This window comes from Acartia tonsa, chromosome 8, assembly GCF_053477335.1.
Source record: "Acartia tonsa isolate MP-2025a chromosome 8, ASM5347733v1, whole genome shotgun sequence".
NCBI classification, from domain to species: Eukaryota; Metazoa; Arthropoda; class Copepoda; order Calanoida; family Acartiidae; genus Acartia; species Acartia tonsa.
In genome coordinates, this window is record NC_137267.1 from 41181309 (window position 1) to 41202480 (window position 21172).

Genomic DNA, 21172 nt, shown 5'->3' on the forward strand with positions numbered 1-21172 from the left:
TTAGGGTCAATCCGTAACGTTTCCCTTGTACCGCCTACCCTTATTTTGAATTAAATTGAAAAGTGGGGGGGGGAAGGGCTCATGCTTCCTGGGCACTCGAGAAAAAAAATATAATCTAGAATGTACAGAAAATTTCTTAATTTTAACCTTTTATACTGATGAAACACAAATTTTTTTTTGGGAAAATAAGCTTTATAGAACACGCGTTGCAGAGTAAATAAAATTAATAGTTATTTCTCGCATCGTATTATAAACAGCTTTCCGCGGATATAGAATGTACAATTATAAAATTAAAACCAGTTTTTTAGCCCCGAGGTGCCGAAGGCGCGGGCTAAAAAAACTGGTTTTAATCTTATGATTGTACATTTTTATATTCGTAGAAAGCTGGATATAATACGATGCTAGACATAGTTTTTTCGTATGGATGAGAACCGGTTCTTATCCACCGGATTCGAATGAATACGAGAAAAAATGATTTTAAGTTGAAAAAATGTATTCCAATGGATTTATACAATACATAAATACAAACAATCATGTTTCTATGATCAATAAAATCCATAACAATATACAATTACAGTTAATAAAAAGTATTCGACAAACAAATACTTCTTATATCTGGCTCTAATTATGATCTTAGATTTGAGGACATATAATTTTAAGATACTAATATTAGGAGAATTTTATTATTGGATTGGATAATAGCACGTACGGACAATGAAAAGGTTTCTGAAAAATAAATAGTAGAACTGGATCGATTGGTTCCGAAAACGCTGGGTTAAAACCGGTTCTGGGCAATGTATGGTATTGCATTGTAGACAATTTTCTAAGAATAATAAAACAAAAAATCATAAAATTTATGCAAGTTTTGTTAGTCCGAGCTTTCGCCCCCTCGGGGCTAACAAGACTGGAATTAATCTTACAATTTTTAACTTTACTATCCGCGCAAAGATGTCTACGATATAACTATTCTACTATTTGTTTTTCAGATCACTTTTCACCGTCTTTCTAAATTCTTATGTAAAAACAAGTATAAGTAGGTAATGTCTCTAAAAAAGCACTTTACGAAAATCCAAAAAATAAAATCTCAAAACGCTATTATCTTAAAATCTGTTAAGTTTCAGGGGATTCGAACCCGATGTTTTTAGGGAGCGCGGCTTCTCTGTGGTTTACTCGTCCCTCAGGTTTCTGTTGAGCTCTGCGAATTTGTGGATTTGTCTAATGAAGAAATCACCGTACCTCCTTGCAACCTGAAAAGAGTAGAGCGATTATTTATATGTTCAGATATGCGTTTCTTACTTTTTATCCATCTCATATTACATTAATAGCTTTCTTGTTAGGTATTATAGCAAGAGCTACTTAATGTAAAAAAAAAGGCGAATTAACAGGATCTACCCTCCCCACCAAAAAAACTCAATATCAAATAGAAAACAACATTCTTGTTTATGTGTCTGTCTAATTTTTTCCCTTTCTTTTGACTGGACCATTCTTTCAATCTATCTGTCTGTAGATCTATCTAGTATCCACTAATCTATCTATTAATATAGAAATCAACCTCACAATCTATTTATATATATATCATTCTATCTATCTTTGTACTTAAGTATTAGCATTGTTTCTATTTCTATCAACACAGAAAACAAATTCACTAGCTATCTATCCAATCCAGTTAGCATCTATCTATCTACCTTAGTATCAGCAATGTGAACCATATTTCTATCAATATAGAAATCAACTTCACTCTCCATCCATTCTTTTAGTCTATCTCTCAATTTGTCTATCAATCTGTCCATCCATCTATCTATCTACCTTAGTATCATCAATGTGAATCATATTTCTATCAATATGGAAATCAACTTCACTCTCCATCCATTCTTTTAGTCTATCTATCAATCTGTTTATCTATCTATCTATCAATCTGTTTATCTATCTATCTATCAATCTGTCCATCTATCTATCTATCTACCTTAGTATCAGCAATGTGAATCATATTTCTATCAATATAGAAATCAACTTCACTGCCGGATTGAAATTCTCCCTCGAGACCGGAAGTACCCTAAACATTGTAAACATTTAAAGAATAGGTAGGTACGTATTTAAAAATAAGGCATTATTTTAATATTTTAGCTACTAGACTTAATAAGCATTGCATTTAGTATTAAAGTTAGTCAGAGAAAAATTACAGCATATCTTAATCCAACCCTTAAATTACAAACTCTTGTAGGTATACTATAGCTAAAGTTAGAGTGCTTTTGAATAAACACTTCTTTTTTACAACTTACTCAGACGGACTACTACTCATAAAAATACGTCAATTATCATAGGTCCAAGAAACATCCTTGTGTGACCCTCAAACTAACTTTTTTAAGACTACTGTTTTACCTAGAGGTCTCAAGTACTATACAAAGGACTAGGAAACGATTTTAGAAAGGATAACAAAATTGCAAAAATATTCTTTAAACCATACCTTGGTCCACACGACGTTCTGCATCTTGTGCTTGAAGGTCAACAGATGGTTGCGGAATTCCTCTGGAGCCCTAGATAGATAGATAGTTAGTTAGTATCGTATTTATAATGGTCAATAGATGGTTGAAGAATTCCTTTATGGCCTTAGATAGATAGTTAGTTAGTATCATATTTATAATGGTCAACAGATGGTTGCAGAATTCCTCTGGGGCCCTAGATAGATAGATAGATAGTTAGTATCATATTTATAATGGTCAACAAATGGTTTAAGAATTCCTCTAGGGCCCTAGATAGATAGATAGTTAGTATCATATTTATAATGGTCAACAAATGGTTTAAGAATTCCTCTGGGGCCCTAGACAGATAGATAGTTAGTATCATATTTATAATGGTCAACAAGTGGTTTAAGAATTCCTCTAGGGCCCTAGATAGATAGATAAATAAGTAGTATTGTATTTTTGATGGTTTACAGAGGATTGCGGAATTCCTCTAGGGCCTTAGATAGATAGATAGATAGATAGTTAGTATTATATTTATAATGGTCAACAAATGGTTGAAGAATTCCTCTAGGGCCTTAGATAGATAGATAAATAAATAAATCAATGTTAACAATGAAAGATATGAGGATAAAAAACAATCCTTCCAGTCAATTTGACATATATAAAAAAAGAAGTGCATGATAAGAAAGGTTTTAAAACAAAATATTAAGAAGGTTCGATAGATATGAAGATTAAGTTAGGATTAAAACTAGTGTGATAAAGAGTAACATAGTAGAAAATGGTAAAACGAGAGTCTGAGAGAAAAAAATACTAATATACAGACATCAGATTAGAAAGAAAATATTATTATTCTTGAAATGTTGGACAGCAACTATTGGAAGATAAATATTTAAACGGCACTTACATGTCCATGAAACCAGCCAGTTTATCCAAAGGCATGGTAGTGTACAGCTTCAAGTAGGACCTAAAATAAAAGGAATAATTATATAAAACAGATTTCTACAATTCCATACTCTAATTCTATTAATTTTTGTTTTATACTAAATTACCTGCCCAATAAAAGTTAATCCCAAATCATTTAAACCTGCACCTATTAATTCTTGTGATAATTTCTACCATTAAGAAACTGTATTTATATCATTAGGAGAGAAAAGTAATGTTCATTTCCTCACTTTGGTATTTTGCCTTTTCTAAGATCGTACCTGATGGTGGGAAGCATCTGCTGTTGCTTGACCTCCTCCATGAAGACCTGTACCTGGAGCCTAGCTGGCTCCAGGTGGGCCTCCGCGTTGTCCATCGGTGGGGCCACGGGACTCACAAACTAAACAAGGACAATTATGTCCAAAAGCCATTTTCATGGGGAATAGAACACCCAACCACCTCCAATTTTTTTGTAAACAATAATAAATAAGTGGAATGGGAGGGGGGGGGGGGGCACTAACACCCATGGGGCGAAGTCCCAATAAAAAAATCCTTCCATTTTTTTTAAATTTCGTACCTATTTCATAATTTTTAGAGCAATTGGCAAAACCCCAAGTTTTTTTTTTAACCCAGTAAAATGTAACGCATTTTCAGTCTACGTTTCAGATAAGCAAAAGTTGGTTTCTGGAATAAAGAATAAGAGTATAACACTTGTAAGCTTTGAATTTAAATACTTACATTTTGAATCTTAGGTCTGCAAATACCACAAAAAAAATAGTCATTTATCAATATTAGGTCAAATCCGAAGAAGATTTAAAAAAAAGTTTTAAGTGTAGTAATCGTTTTCCTACCATAACCCCTTCAACCTCTAAAGAGGAGGGGCTACCATGTGGAGTTGAATTGAGGTGCTAAAAATGAATTCATCGGCTTCAAACCAAGCATCTGTAGGATCTCAGATCCTCTGTATTTAAAATGGTAGAAAATAGCCTAAAACAATCTTGGGACCTGTGTTAAGCTACCCTAATATTGAGAACTCAATCGGTTCAATAGTTATTAAAATCTAAAGCTTTAGGTAAAAAACCTTACTAATTTATATAAAAGGATGTCATTGAACAAACCATATTATATATCTAAATGTACCTTAGGGCAAGCAGTCATAAAGCAGGATTCGAACTCGTGCATCTCTCCCCTCTGCATCTTGTTCATCTTGTCAGCATATTGCTTCTCCCTATAACAAAAAAATATAATTTTTATCCTAATTGAGGACGAGTAACAGGGTAACAGAAACAATTAGGGGTGTTAGTACGTCCGTCTGTCAAAAAACAAGTATCACACCTTTTACAAAGATTCCTTTAACAAAAAGGTATGAGCTAAAAATAAGTTTAAATTATCCATTGATTCGTTTTTTGAAACGATGACTACTTGAACTAAAATATAAGCAGTCTTGCACGTAACTGTTCAATGTTCATTTGTCAATCAATCTATCTATTGATCTATATACTAGCGGTTGCGTCCCTTGCATCTTAGGGTTTTGTATTTAAAGGGGTAGGGAAGGCCAGTAAATAGTATAAAACTATCCCAAGACCTATGCAAAGCTTTTCTAAATTGAAGGACTCAATCGGTTTTAAAGTTATCGAAATCTAAGGCTAAGGACAAAAAACCTTAATACTTTTAGGATATCAATCTATTACTCTACCTCAAAGTGGTCTGTAGAGACTCATCAATACGCTGTGGGTGAAGGACAAGACAGATGGCCAGCAACATGTACATCTGGTCGGTCTGCTTGTTGATCTGGTCGTTCTGGTACGACTTCGTCTGCAAATAATACGTCCTTATTTTCTGTTCATAATATAAATCTTTTAAAGATTTAATTCTTTATTTTTCACCGGTGTCCTGGATAGGAAACAGGTTTTTTTTTTACATACGTCTCACAAGACCTATGTAGTCATGACCGGGAGACGATGACGAGTCAGTACATGACTTTCGTTAAATCACAGCTGATCATTTTTGTGGATTTTTTTGAAAATTACTTTTTTACACAAAATTTCATAGTTTTTCCACAAAAAAATCTCAATTTTCTCACATTTGCTGCTTAGTTAGCCTAAATTTATACAAGAAAAGTATAATAAGTAACAGCTGTACTGAAGATTGTGCTATCACCTATAACATGATCTTTAAGAATCAATGGAATAAGATTTGTAGTCTAGAAATTGAGTAAGAGTTAATTATTTTGAATTAATGTTCAACAATAAATTTGCACGTCAGAACTGCTTCTGGTGTCCATAGGCTTTCACATGGCTGTAACATGATTTAAAATTTCAATCTATCTGACTTTGCCTGTGACTAAACAACATAATGTTTTAGACCTCAAATTTCTTTCACAAAAACATTCTCTCCTATCAATCCACCTGTTAAACTTCTAGATCCATGTTTCATGACATTGAAGTAACCATCCCTGTCCTTCAACTTTAACAAGTATGCCTTATAATACTGTCAACTAAACAGGGTACCTCTCTCCACCCTGGTATAGCTATACCTCTATTCCAGCTGGATGACATGGTTCACCCAGCCTATAAACTCTTGATGGAAGTCAGTTTAGAATTATGACCTTTTTTGTTAATCAACATTTTATACGCTTTTGACTCTTTCTTAAAAGTTCTTCAACTTCTCGTTATGGTACTTGTTTGCTATTGAACTTGTGGCTTGACTTTTGCCATATGAAGGGATAACCTCAAGATTTAGAAAAAAAAATTCAAGTATTCTTACTTTTTTACTTCCTTTGGTTTCCTATGAAGCAGTTACTGTCATGAGAGATCTTTCCATGAGTGAAAGCCTAGACTGCCATGCATCTAGCTACATGGTCTTTAAGACTCCCTTGCCTTAGTTACTTCAGCTAAAAGCTCATGTCCTCTCATTCTCTAATACTCAGAAATTCACCATGGTTAACACCTATTCTGCTGATTGATATGCTAAAGTCAGGTGGGTCTATGATTCCAAATTTAACACCATTTGATTGACAAACTGCCCTTTATTTTTGCTTTGCTAATCCTACATTTTGGTCTTCCTGTTTAACACCTTCCTAGGTCCCTTTACTACTGGTAGCTTTTCAGAAGGGTAGTATTGATCTGCTTAGGACAGAGAACATGCCTGTGTTTTATTTGCGAATTGGGTTTTAAAGTTGCCATTGGAACCCACATATGAATGAAATTCACTTATGATCATGTAACCAGCAATCACATTCGCTCTAGTAATAAGCTACTATTATTTTCTTCAAGCTGACTTTCCTGTCAGTTAGCTGCTCTTACATTTATGAGTCATATCAAAACAATGTTAGAATACACTAACTTGCAAATTATCCATCCAGCTTAGAATCCAACATGTATCTAAAATCATACTGTAGGTTCACTATTATGACTATTACTTCATCTAAATAACACAGTTTGAACCACTTGAAACTCTCTTGCTACAAAGAACAAGAGTTTCTTCCATGGTTCTCACTATGACATTTAATCAGTGGTAAAGACAAGCAGTGTGTACAAAAGGCAGAGACTCGATCAAGACCAGCTATTTACTGGTCCTTACAAGGATTCCAAGTTCATGTCAAACACTTACAAGTGACAATCCCACTTGTTAAATATATTAACCTTCTGCCAAGGTCTTTTGAACCAGGGAATGGTTGTATATTCAATTGTAGCCTGGTATATATGGTAATATAGGACTTTGAACATAGCAACTGTGGTTATGGACATCTGTTATACCCCAAGCAGATATTTTTTTATGTTGAGACATCAAATCAGCCAGGAACCAATATTGAGCAGGATAACTTGGAACAGAATCATTGCTGTTTCTGAAGCATGTTTGTGTTAACTTCATTAGTGGAACCTCAGAGGGAGGTCTTTTCACAGCCTGAAACTATGTTTTAACAATGTAATATGACATGAGGCATGCAACAGGAACATGAAATATTTTTTAAAGTTAATTACAAAAGCTGTTTAGACATCAATTTAAATATTTACTTCAAATAACTCTTATTTCATTTCTAGACTACAAATCTTAGATTATTCAATTGATTCTTGAAGATTTTGTTATTAATGATAACACAGTCCTTAGTTCAGCTGTATTTATTATACTTTTCTTGCGTAAATTTAGGTTAACCAAGCTGCAAATGTGAGAAAATTGTGATTTTTTAGGGAAAAACTATGAAAATTTGGATATTAAAGTAATTTTCAAAAAAATCCACAAAAATGATCAGCTGTGATTTAACGAAAGTCATGTACTGAACCGTCATCGTCTCCCGGTCATGGCTACATAGGTCTAGTGAGACCATAGAATAAGGAGGAATAGAAATGAAAACCCTAAATATTTCTGGGAAATTTGAAGGAATCTTTGACTTGCGCAGTAAAGACAATAATGATAAAGTAGAAATCACAATGACTAGTTGGACAAAACTAGAAAAGTTTAATTTGTATCAACATCTAATATAAGAAACATAAGAGCGCAACCTAGTTTTATAATATAAATACTGAGACCAATATTTTTTTGTAAATTTTCTTACATAATTATTTTTTTAAGGCTTAATATGCACATTAAATTCATTTTTAATCCATTGTGAACAGGGACGAGGAAGCTGGATTCTTGGCTACATGGCTTTTAGTAAATCATTGGAAAAGAAATTTAATTTGAATATTTTTTCTGAATAATTACTGAAATCATGTTATTTACTAACAGCCTTTTAGCCGTTTTGGTCTTTCAAAAGTTCCAATTTTACTTCAGGCTAGCCAGGCAGAATCTTCTACCTGGATTCTATTCTATACTTTATCTTCTTTGAGTGAGATGTATGTCAAAAAAAACCTGTTTTCTATCCAGGACAACAGTGTTTTTGTTCATAATCTTTTAAAGATAATGGGACTATCCACGAACGAGAGCAAGTAATTCTAAGCACCTTCCAGCAGTGATTCTAAATATTTTTTTTTTTGGAAGGAAGAGGTGTATAATTAGAAATCCAACCCCTTCACCTTTTTTCATCTAGTAGGAGGTAGGGAGATGAAGTAAATGAGGTGGACGAGGTGGATTATTGTACTAGCCAGCTAAAAGTTTCACTTTATCAGAGTACATTTGAGTATTGCCCTGGTTATTATAATCTGGAGTAGAATCCAAGTAATAATAATTTCATATTACTTACTACTTAGCTACTTTATTATCAAACTTGCTGTTTATTGGCATATTAAATTTATCATTCTTTAATGTACTTCAACATCTTTCTATCTGGCTATCTATCTTTTGATCTATCTTAATACCTGGAAGTTTTGTTTAGTTTTCTGTATATAAAGAAGAGAGTTTGAGAAAGTTCTGATTGCGTCAGCATAACGTCTCATCATCATATACGCAAACCTAAATATGGTAAAATATCATCACAAGAACAAAAATATGAAAAATAAAGCATAGTTAGATTCGATTCTACTGTACTGGAATGTTTTCAGTTTTGGTTATAATCTAGCTTATATATGATTAATATTATATTATAATGAAAATTAATATTAAAATCATTTCTTGAAAAGTTTGTACACTGCTAGATTTAATCAACCAATCAAGATGTATGAAGGAACTTGAAGATTTTTGGGATCCGTGAAAGTTACAATTCAATGTCAAACACCCCTCCCCCCAATTGGATTTCTACAACCTTCTCTCATCATATATAACTTACCCAACATAGTAGCTGATGGTAATTTGGCAGCCGGGCACCTTGGAATGTTGAGAGTTCTTGTTCAGCTCAATATTTTCAAGAACCTAAAGAAACAAGGTCGGCTATAGTAACAGAAGAAAATTTATTGAACAACGGAAGAAAATATTTGTTGAAAATATCTAATTGGATAGATAAATTAGAGCGTTTTTGCATTGTCAAATGAAAATATAACTAAAAAACTTGACAAATCCTAAGCTACCAGGGTTTTAATCTGAGACACCTGCCATGATCAAAACCAGTAAGGGTGATGTAATAACGAGGAGCTCTCATAAGACAGCGAATCAAGTACATACCTAATATTACAGAGGAACGTGGAGCTTGAGCTATCTATAGTGGCTATACTAAAGTGTCTCATTATAATCCAGAAGTTTAAGGTCCAAAATCTAAGAAACTATGGCTTATCAATCATTCAAAAAACAAATCCAACCTTGATAGCCTGATAGTAGTCTCCAAGGAGAGAGTGCAGACGAAGAAGTCCAACAAGAGAGAAATAACCCAACATCTTGTACAAGGAATGACGACCAAATTCGCCAGCAACCTCTTGGATCTAAAAATAAGATAGTATATATTTGGAAAGTAAAAGAATTAGGATTAATCAATACCTAATGGAAAATAAAATCATTATTTACGTCATGCCAGCAAACAAACAGAGAATTTTTGATCACATTTAAAGTTTAAAAAAACCTTTCCCATGCTCAAAATTCTCTATTTTTAAACATTCTCTTTTAACTTGATGTACAAAAAAAGTCGGCATAATTTCGCAATTATGCAGTTTATATTCATTATAATAAGAGCGTATGAGTGATGTAGGTAGTGATGTAGTGATGACCTGTTGACTGTAGGGGATCTTAGATAGGCCCCCCAAATTTTTTTTGAAAGCCTGCCTTCATCCTTTAAACCACATCCCGTAAGTTCAATAATCTCTGTGAACGGGTTTAAATATGATGGTATTGGTATACCTGCTCAGAGTTGCCCTGGTTGTTGTAGACCTCCAGCTGCTTGTTGATATTAGACTTCTCAACCAGGTGGTGGAGGACACTCAAGATACTGTGCACGTTCCATGCCTAGATTAGATACATAGATATATAGATAGGTTCAAAATAGATGTATAGAAATTCAAATAAAATACATTTTTTATATGTTCTGGTGTTCAAAATCGTGCTGTATTGTATGAGGATGGGATGGAAGATTTAAAATAAGATTTAAGACCTAATTGCTAACAGGACCTACTTAACATAACCTAAAACTGACTGGTATATGTGAAAATAGATCAAATATGATTATTTTGTTTAGGCAGCCAGCACAGTATGTCATAGATCAAATAAGCCTACACCTACGTACCTACCCAACTCTGTGGTGATCATATGAAGAAGAGGCAGCCCGTAATAGATCATATGAAGGATGGCTCTTCTACCAGTTTTATTTATGTCATAGATCAAATATATTTTATCTTTGTATTTTATCATGTCCAGCTTATTTGATTATATTTATTATTATGTTTCATGCTACTCTATAATTACAGAGTGTCCGTTCACTCTGGGGTTTATATTCTTTAATGAACATTTAGCAATAGATCATATATATGTGTATTTCAGAGAGAGTGTTAATAATGCTGTTTGGCTAGAGTTATGGTTATACTATGTTCTTGTTGGTGAGTCACGCTACTAAAACCCACTTTCTCAATGGTAGCATGGTCAAACCGATCTACGAAATTGTATAATTGTAAAACTAGTCTAAGCACAATACTCTCTACCACCCCGTCATAACAAAAGACGATAAAAAGGGGAGCAATAGATCAAAAGTGAAAAAGAATAAACCCCAGAAGTTGAAAAAAATGGGTGAAAATAATGGAGGGAATAATATACCCGGCGGTTTAAATCAGAATACTGATTCTGTAAATGGTGTTAGAGGTGCCGTAGGCGGCCCTATAGGTGCAAATGGCGATGGAGAATATGGTGCAAATAATTTGGTGCAAGAAAATGGTGGATTTGATAATAGATCAAATGGGAGAGAGGATAGTTCTAATAATAGATCACAACTCTTAAGCGGCGTTAATGGAGAAAATAGTTCTAATAATAGATCACAACTCTTAAGTGGCGTTAATGGAGAAAATGGCGATAATCGGCGTCTAATGGATGATAGTTCTAATAATAGATCACAACTCTTAAGCGGCGTTAATGGAGAAAATGGTAATAATCGGCGTCTAATCGACGATAGTTCTAATAATAGATCACAACTCTTAAGCGGCGTTAATGGAGAAAATGGCGATAATCGGCGTCTAATGGATGACAATATAAAATCAAGAAGTAGCGTGCATGAAAGACAATTTAATGGTTTTAATAATTTGCCCTCAATCAGGGACGACGACATTAGAAGTAGCGTTCTAAATAATAATAATAGATCATATGATGGTTTCAACAGAACAATTGATGAAAATTATAATAGATCAAATGAAAGGGGTTATAATAGATCAAATGAGAGGGGGTACGAGGGAGGTGCGAGGCCAAAAACATATCAAGACTACTATACTAGATCAAATGAGCAACCTCCGCCTAGATTGAGTATATTTGAAGATAATCCTAGACAGAAACAGTACATTTTTCACGACGAACCTAGACAGAGACAGAGTTTTTTCGAAGAAACTAGATATAGATCAAATGAGTATGAAACAAGACAGAGACAAGACGGCTTTGAAGACAGACATAGATCAAATGCGTACGATGAAAGATATAGAGGAGAAAGACAAGACTACATGGACAGGACAAGAGAAGGGAGAAATACAATTCCAATTCCAATTTTGGAGGAATTCTCTGAATTTAATACATGGAAAGAATGTATTATAGCATGGTCCGAGACCACAGAGCTCCCAAAATACAAGCAGGGATATTTCCTAGCAAGTGAACTTCCAGCCCATTCAGATAGATATGGTAAACATCTGAAAGAAGATCTCTTTAGAGCATGTCCACCCTCTACTTTAATAAATAATACAAATGGCGTACAAAAAGTCGTTGATTTCCTGAGAACAAGAATTTATATTGATGAGGAAAAAGAAATATTTGAAGTTAAAAGGCAAATGTCAAAAATTGAGCGAAAACCAAACCAAAATATAAATGACTATATTATTGAGTTTGAAACACTAAGAGAGCGGTCCAAACAACTTGGCATAGAAATACAAAATGATAGACTTTTAGCGCTGACTATTTTTGAATGTGCAAAGCTTGACATAACAGAAGAAACCGTTCTAAGAGGAGTATGTCAATTTATGACAAAAGACGGCAATAGATATGAAACAGTTAAACGTAAATTGCGTGAAGTTTGCAGCAGATTGCATGAAAACCAGTCAAAAAATAATGAAGAATTATTTTGTTCTCAAAACTCGAATCGCGAAGACGACATTCAGAACAACGCTGATCAAGTCTACTTATCTAGAGGTTGGAAGCCGCCAACACAAAATCAACGATACCAAAACAGAGGAAATCAAAATAACCGATACCAAAACAATCAAAATAGAACAAATCAACATAATAGATCAAACAACAACAACAACAACAATGCTCAACAAGTACATTTCAGAACCAGAGCTAAAAATCCAATCGGTCCAGACGGAAAAGTAATGACCTGTAATGTTTGCAAGGCAGAAACACATCTACAAATAAACTGTCCTGATTCATATGAGAACAGAAGGAAAGCAGGAAAGGGTGGAAACAACAACAACAGAAAATTCAAGACTGTATACATGTGCAACGAACAGAATGGTGAAGAAAAAGAATTTTTAATGCCATTTTCTGACTCAGAATCAGAAAAAGAAAGTGTAAATTGCACAGTTCTGTGTTCTGACAACAAAGAAGAAATGAGTAATTTTACTGCTGAAGCTCTAAATATGGCTGCACTAGACACGTGTTGCACGTCTAGTGTAGCAGGAGAAGAATGGCTTAAAATCTACAAGAACTCACTACCTGAAGATCTAAAATCCAAGCTACAAGGACCAATAGAAAGCAAGAAACAATTTGTTTTTGGAAATCAAGGGAAACTAAAGTCCAAAGCAAAGTACATAATACCAGTCAAGATAGGAGGTGTGTACAATGAAATTAGTATAGACATAATAAGATCAGATATACCATTGTTGCTTTCAAAAGCAGAAATGAAGAAACTGGGAATAACTTTGGACATGAGAAACGATCAAGGAACAATAAATGGAAAGCCATTGGTGCTAACAACAACAACTGCTGGACATTACATTGTAGACCTGCTACAAGAAAGTGAAATGCTTGAAACTGTCAACATAGCTGAACTAGAAGAAGATAATGACAAAGAACAGGAAAAAGCACTAGCAAAATTGCATCTACAGTTTGGGCATAGACCAAAGAAAGTTTTTGTCACAATTCTCAAGGAAGCAGGTAAATGGCAGGAAAAGTTCTCAGAAATGATAGACTCAATAATGGACAAGTGTGAAGGATGTCTGTTGCGTAAGAGAACTCCAGACAGACCGGCTGTAGCACCACCTATGGCAAATGATTTTGGACAGGTACTTACAATAGATCTGAAAGTCTGGGACATGAAAAAGGGCATCTACATAATGTATATGATAGATTTATTCACTCGTTTTCAAGTAGCAGCTGTAATCAGAAGCAAAGAACCACAAGAAATTGTAAAAAACACTACTACTGAAATGGATGCCTATTTTTGGGAGAGTAGAAAAGATTCTGACAGACAATGGTACAGAGTTCTGTAATGAAGAAATGAGAGAAGTAGCTAGTTCTTTTAACATTCAACTGTTAACCACGGGAGCAAATGCCCCGTGGCAAAACGGAATGAATGAGAACAACCATGGACTCACTGACTCAATAACTAGATCAAATCTGAGAGATTACCCAAGCATGAGTCTAGAAGTAGCATTAGCATGGGCGGTATCAGCAGTAAACTCTCTAACAAATGTTAGGGGTTTCTCCCCATATCAGCTAGTTTTCGGCAAACAGATCAAACTGCCAAACATTCTAGATGATCCACCACCAGCTTGGGAAGAACCAACAAAGAGCAAAGCACTCATAGATACTCTAAATGCCCTACACAACGCAAGAGTAGAATACACCAAGGCTGAAAGGTGTGAAAGAATCAGAAAAGCTCTCAGAGCAAAGATCAGAGTTGCAGACACAGTATACGAGAACGGAGATATTGTGTACTTTAAGAAGGAAGGAGAGGATGCATGGAGAGGTCCTGCCAAAGTTGTTTTCCAGGACAGTAAAGTGATTTTTATCAGAATAGGTAGTATCTACTACAGAGTGAGTGCGAATAGACTAATCAAGGCAAGTGATGCTCTAGTAAAGGAACTGAAAGAAAGAGATTCCAAAGACGAGTCAGATACAGTCAGAGATCACAGGATGAATGAGAAGAAAGACACAACAGAAACTTCTGCTGAACACAACACTAGAAGCAGACAAAAGCAGCTAGACAAAATTCTTGACGAGCAAGAAAAAGATAGACATGGAGACAACAACACAACAGAAGATCATACAGCTACAGACAAAGATCAATCAGCTGATAAACAAAGAACAGCAGAAAAGAGAAGTGAAGTTCAAGCAACAAGAAATGATGACAAAACTGTCACAAGCAATGAAATAGAACCAGCATCAGAGAATGATAAAGAGACAACAGAAAAAGAAAGCACAGACTCTACAGAAAAAGAGAATACAAGTGTTGCAGAAAAAGATAAAGTAATCAACACAGAAGAAAAGAGCACTGAAGTGACATCAACAGAAAAAGAGAAAGATAAAATTCCACTGCGCAGCTCAAAAGGAACTAAAAGAAGGAAAACTAGTCAAAAACCTTCTCCAAGTTTCAATGATGATGGTACTCTTCAAAATGCCTCTAATGTGTTGAAAAGGAATGATAGAATTGAAATTCTTGAAAAAGGAAAGTGGGAAAAAGGAAAGATTCTAAGTCACGGAGGAAAAATTGGCGGAAGAAATGCAGGCTGGTTTAATATTGAACTAGATAATGGAGAGGTTTTTCATGACGAAGTGTCAAAAAGAGAAATTAGATATGAGAACAATACAGATCTCATAGCAGAAGAAGAGGAAGTGCTTACAGTAATAAAACTAGACAATGGCAGGAACATGGAAATAACAGATGTTGATAATAGAAAAATTAGAATAGAAAAAGAAGAGGAAACAGCTTTTCTGATGATATGTGAAGAAATCCTGGCTGTTATGGTTCCTCAAGAGAAGAGAAATTCACCAGAATGTCAACAAGCCAAACAAGATGAACTGAACAAGCTTAAAGCTTTTGATACCTATGACATTGTTGATGACATAGGACAAGAGAGAATAACAACAACATGGGTACTAACAGAAAAAGGATCAGAAGTAAGAGCAAGACTGACAGCCAGAGGTTTTCAGGAAGATACAGACTTTCCAACAGACAGCCCAACAGTGCAAAAACAGTCCATAAGGTTGATATCAGTTTTTGCAGCAACAGAAAAATGGACCATACATACCACAGACATATCCTCAGCTTTTCTTCAAGGAAGCAAAATGGACAGAGAAGTTTTTGTAAAACCTCCGAAAGAAGCTGGTCTAGAAAACAAACTGTACAGACTCAACAAATGCTTGTATGGGCTTAAAGACGCAAGCAGGAAGTGGTACATGAGATTACAGACAAAGTTGAAAGAACTAGGATTCACAAAATCTCCGCTAGACAAAGGATTGTTCTACCTAATCAAAGATGGAATTTTAATTGGAGTTGTGGGCATACACGTAGATGACTTTTTCTACGCAGGAACAGACGAATTTATTGAAAAAGTCATGCCACAAATTCTAGGTATTTTCAAGGTAGGTAGGAAGGTGTCATACTTAATTCTAACTTTAAACCTAACCTAGAGTAGTAGGAGAGAAAAACAAACCTAACATCAAAGATGTTATGAGTAAACTTGGGATAGGATTTCTGACAAAGACAAATACTTATTTTCTTCTTTTACATTTTTGACAGGGATGTATTAAAAAATGAATATATATATGCTTACAGTGGGGTTCCTCTTCAAGGTTTCAATTTCTTCATCAGTTTTCTTGGACATCTTCGCTCTGTACTGAGAGAAAGACTGGAAAGAAAATTCAATTAACAATAATAATTTTGCACTTTGCATGGTTCTGATCAATAATCGTTTATTAGGTATTTAAAATTTGAATGTGGATTGTGGAAACTTTCCAAATTGTAAGAGAAAAAAGGATTTGTAAGGATAAAAGGCACCTACAGATTAATATAGATGGATTATGATTTCCTCCCACCATTTTCTTCTGTAAAAATATCCCACAAAAAATTTAAAATCTCAAATACCATAATCTTTATCATTGGTAATATTCTATACCTGAAACTGGTAGATGAACTCATCAATGATCTCCCAGAGCCACTGGTTAGGCAGCTCCAACATCACCGGAGTCTCAGCAGAGATAATGTAGTTGAACAACTCACAATAATTCCAGTAAGACTCAAGCCTCTGCTCTGGGTGCAGGGATCCAGGAACTCTAAAATCATTAATGTGATCATTGCAGGTGTATTGATTTTATACAGCGTTTCAGAGCCGTTTGATTTTGGTGCGGCTCCGCGGAGCCGTATCTGGAAATACGGCTCCGGCTCCAACCTAAAATCAAGAAAAGCTCTACATAGGTATATTTTTTCCCCATAAAAAAATATTTTAAGTTTAATTTTTGATAAAAATGGACTTGAAAAACTTAAAAAGGGCATTTGCACATGACAAACCAAATTATAATATATAAAAAATCTCTTTATTTATCTAGTCCGGAGCCGTTTTTTAACGAAAATTACGGCTCCGGCTCCAGCAAATTTTGGCGGCTCCACGGCTCCGAAACACTGATTTATAAACATTTAAACCATACAAATATTAGACAATTACATATAATTGAATGTTGTAGTAGCTGAAATTGCCTGAGAATGAACCTAAGGGGGGGGGGGGGGGGCGTAATGACATCTATTCTTAATCCGTGAGCAATATATAAAAATCTAAAAATATCTAAATATTGAGCTAGACCCTTCAAACTTGGTATATAAGCCTAGTCCTATAGGTATTACATGTAAATGGCAAAAAAAGAATAGATGTCATTACGCCCCCCCCCCCTCTTTATGAACCTAATTTGACGTGCGCATGGAAACTCAAAGAAAGGGGGGGGGGGGGGGGCGAAAGTGACACTTTTTGAAACCAAAACTAAAAGTCAAAGGAACTCAACTAAAAAAAGTGTTACAGGTCTGACATTTTGCATGGCAGTTGCTTTATAGGGGTACAATATGGAACTGTGAAGAAACGGCGGCGCAACCGCCGAAAACCGCCGAGAAAAGGCAACAAAAATTACGGCGGGAAACGGCGGTTTTCGGCGGTTGCGCCGCCGTTTCTTCACAGTTCCATATTGTACCCCTATAAAGCAACTGCCATGCTAAATCTCAGACCTGTAACCCTTTTTTTAGTTCAGTTCCTTTGTTGACTCTTAGTTTTGGTTTCAAAAAGTGTCACTTTCGCCCCCCCCCCCCCCTTTATTGTAATTATGGATATTAAGTAAGCTTGAGTTGCAGATTAAATATATTACTAATGATTAATTTTCTCCACAGAAGAGAAATTTTGATGCTTAAACAAACACAATTTCATTCCTAAAAAGAAATATAAACCTTAATTTTCGAGCAGTTGTGATAATAATAAACTACCTGGCGTAGAGATGACGATAGTACAGTTCCTTGTACAGATTTTGGAAAACTGGATCTTCCTGAAATATATTTTTTTCAACTCTGTTAATTCTCTTTTGCATTTTACTACAGCATGACCCTCGAAAAAGTTTTTTTAATTATCTGCAGCCCATATTTCTCAATGAATTATCAAAAAATGTATATGTCCTTGTTCTCTGTAGATTTCCACATAAGTAGATATAAAAATATTTTTTTTACATCAATTAACAGCTGAGATTTTTAAAGCCAAAGTTTTGAAAAAGTGGCCAAGGAAAAAGTAACATTTCAAGAAAAATTTTTTCACTTGCTCTAAAAGGCATTTTTAGATTAGTGTAAATTGCAAAAACACCCTTACAGAAAGAAATCCTATAAAAAATAGTAGCAAATTAAAAGTTTACATAAACAGAAATCAAATTTATTAAAATAAGTTAAAAAACAAAAAAGTTACAGCTACAAACTTTTATTAAACATTTAACAATTTAAATGATTTTTATGTGTGTTTAAGTAATTTGTATGAGTGGGCGGGAATTTAAGCACTAATCTTTCCGGTCGTAAGCATTAATTGGGGAGGGGTTTATTTAAGGTCATATTAATAAAGAAGAGATATTATAAGATTTGAGGGTAAATGGTTATGAGAAAATGCATTTGATGAAATTTTGAAAAGTAATTTTTTATATGTAAAACTAACCTTTTTTATGCAATAAAAATGTATCAATTGTAAACTTGCTCTTCTTTCTTATTTGTTTTTTAACTGGTTGATAATAAGTAATATACTAATAAAAAACTAAGAAATATTTAGCAATATCCAGTTTCCCAAGCACTTTTTCCAAACTTTGGCTTTAAAAATCTCGGCTGTTAATTGATGTAAAATAAATATTTTGATATCCTTTGATGTAGAAAATTATAGAGAACAAGTACATATGAATCTTTTAATATTTTATTGAGAAATATAGGCTGCAGATGCTTAAAAAAACTTTTGCGAGGGTCATGCTGTATTCATAGCAAAATATCCTAATAGTAAACAAATTATCCAGTGGGAGGGACAATGGACTGTAAATGAATACAACAATTAAACTTGATAATCCCGTTCTGCCATCGGTTAGCTTTTAGTAATTGAGGGGAGATAAAGATAGGATACTATGTGGTATTCTCCGACTTATCCTCCCAACAATTTTCAGATGGTTTGAATCAATTTTTCGTACATTTATCTATCCATGTGTGTGTGAGTGTCTTTGGACATAACAGAAGAGGAAACACTTAAACAATGATGGACGGACGTAGTCTTAAGGTAATAGGCGCTAATAAAAAAAAGAAAAATTATGTTACCCTGACATAAGGAGCAATCTCTAAGTACTCTGGCCACTCGCAAGTCTTGTAGTACTGCTCCGTCAACTCGGGAATACTTGTCTCATACAGGGTGGTCAACTAAATAAAAAAAATCATTGATGTGTATAAGGCAAACTTATGTCTTTATCCTAATAAAGTTTCCTTTCGGCTTGTTAAAAAGAAGCCAAAACCAATCGAAAGATGTTTAAATTAGTACTCATTTTTATATTTTAATTTTTAATATACTAAAAGGAGGAAATATCTTGGCTGAATAAGATCTGAGCCAAACCACATTCTTATGTAAAAATGTCACCCAGAAAAATCATGGATTTAAGCAGTCGGTTGTTGGCAAAATGGATGAACAGTATATGTTTTGTTATTTTACTTTGCAAAATCTATAACAGTCTATCCAGCAATACCTCATTGATATTTCTATCAGCAATCATGTCCTGCATGTAGGCCATAACCTTCTTGACCTTGTCAGGGACCATATGCTCCATCCTGTCATAGCCACCTCCGTACCCGTCTTGGGTGTAGGAATACTCGTCCTTCAACAAATTAAAATAACTGTGAAATATCTTAGGGTGAAATAGGGCATGTAGATAATTATACAGTTATTTTTGATTATGTAATAGATTCTGCTTACATAGATTAATGAAAAAAGTCCAGTTCTATAATTAATTTCCTTCCAGTATTAAAAAAAAAAGATTTCAATGTAAAACGAGGCGCGTACATGAATTAGACACAAGAACATATTCGTTAGATATACAAAACACAACTATCAAACGGAGAGTGATTTATGATTCATAATAATCTTAAACCTAGTTGATTTTTTAAAAAGATTATTCTTTAAAGTAACATTTATGCAGACAAAAATGAGAAATCTGACTATTTTTTACCTTGTTCAATAAAAATCTTAAATTTTGATTTTAAAACCATAAGAATAGTGTACAAAACCTTAGCTGTGAATTAAAAGTAAAATAGCATATGTGTATATATATTATTCGTAAATAAATACGTAGACACATAAAAAAATATAAAAGTACAATCTATGAATTGAAATACCTCTACGTATTCTTCGTCGGAATACATTTCTTCAAGAGTTTTTATTTTTTCTGAAAAAAAATATTTTATAGGTAAGAATGACAAGAAGTCCAGTGGCGTGCGAACCGAAGGGGGCATTTGGGGCAATCGCCCCCCCCCTGCCCCCCCCTAGCAACCGCCCCCCCCCTAAATGTTAAAAAATGCCCCATTTTGCCCCCCCCTGGTCAACAAAAATGCCCCTTTTTGCCCCCTACCCTACAAAAAGCAAAACCATCCCAGTTTCCCAAAAAAAGATCAAGAAATACTCCAAAAAAAAATTACAGTTACTATTCATTTAACCTTACCAAATTTTTTAATTTTATTTTGTATAATATAAACTTTTTACCAAAGAAATTTTGTACATCCCCAATGATGATACACAAAATTACCTTATATAGATTACAATTAGTGGATGAAATGTATGAAAACTCGACTTAATTAACCAACCAATCAAAATTCCATTAAAGTCCCCAAAGTTGTTAAGCCAACGAATAAGAAAATTTTATATGAAATATTGGGGACTAGTGTAATAAATAGCCCAAAAACCCCTCCCTCCCTGCATATTTGAAGAAAAAAATTTGCGCTTCGCTCCCTTCCAAATGGTTTCTGCTATGAAATATTGGGGACTAGTGTAATAAATAGCCCAAAAACCCCTCCCCCCCTGCACATTTGAAGAAAAAAAAATTTGCGCTTCGCGCCCTTCCAAATGGTTTCTGCTATGAAATATTGGGGACTAGTGTAATAAATAGCCCAAAAACCCCTCCCTCCCTGCATATTTGAAGAAAAAAATTTGTGCTTCGCGCCCTTCCAAATGGTTTCTGCTATGAAATATTGGGGAATAGTGTAATAAATAGCCCAAAAACCCCTCCCTCCCTGCATATTTGAAGAAAAAAAATTGCGCTTCGCGCCCTTC

At 34.4% G+C, this 21172-nt stretch overlaps 2 protein-coding genes across 10 annotated transcripts in view; one reads left to right on the top strand and one right to left on the bottom strand.

The window, feature by feature from the left end:
• Positions 1 to 21172, top strand: part of LOC145326964 (uncharacterized) — a 134046-nt gene that overhangs the window by 71467 nt on the left and 41407 nt on the right. The window lies entirely within an intron of this gene.
• Positions 476 to 20344, bottom strand: eIF3l (eukaryotic translation initiation factor 3 subunit l). Of its 2 annotated transcripts, none has more exons than XM_080170429.1 (17): positions 20242 to 20344; positions 19596 to 19724; positions 19177 to 19275; positions 17833 to 17891; positions 16487 to 16643; positions 16145 to 16219; positions 10086 to 10190; positions 9554 to 9673; positions 9088 to 9170; positions 8681 to 8774; positions 5080 to 5198; positions 4524 to 4611; positions 3665 to 3783; positions 3367 to 3426; positions 2465 to 2534; positions 1964 to 2053; positions 476 to 1247 (listed from the first exon to the last, which is right to left on the bottom strand). In XM_080170429.1, exons 1-17 carry the CDS (start codon positions 20266 to 20268, stop codon positions 1167 to 1169), a joined length of 1575 nt encoding a protein of 524 aa, XP_080026555.1. In that variant the 5' UTR covers positions 20269 to 20344; the 3' UTR covers positions 476 to 1166. The 2 variants fall into 2 exon arrangements, with proteins under 2 accessions (XP_080026555.1, XP_080026553.1); XM_080170427.1 differs by having other exon boundaries at positions 19596 to 19727; positions 20242 to 20288.

Coding starts and splice junctions, on each gene's coding strand:
- eIF3l (XM_080170427.1), bottom strand. CDS start 20,268: ATGTATTCCGACGAAGAATACGTAGAG. Junction 19,728..20,241: donor CCGACGAAGAATACGTAGAG/GTATTTCAATTC, acceptor TTTAATTTGTTG/AAGGACGAGTATTCCTACAC. Junction 10,191..16,144: donor CCTTGAAGAGGAACCCCACT/GTAAGCATATAT, acceptor TATCTAATCTAG/GCATGGAACGTGCACAGTAT.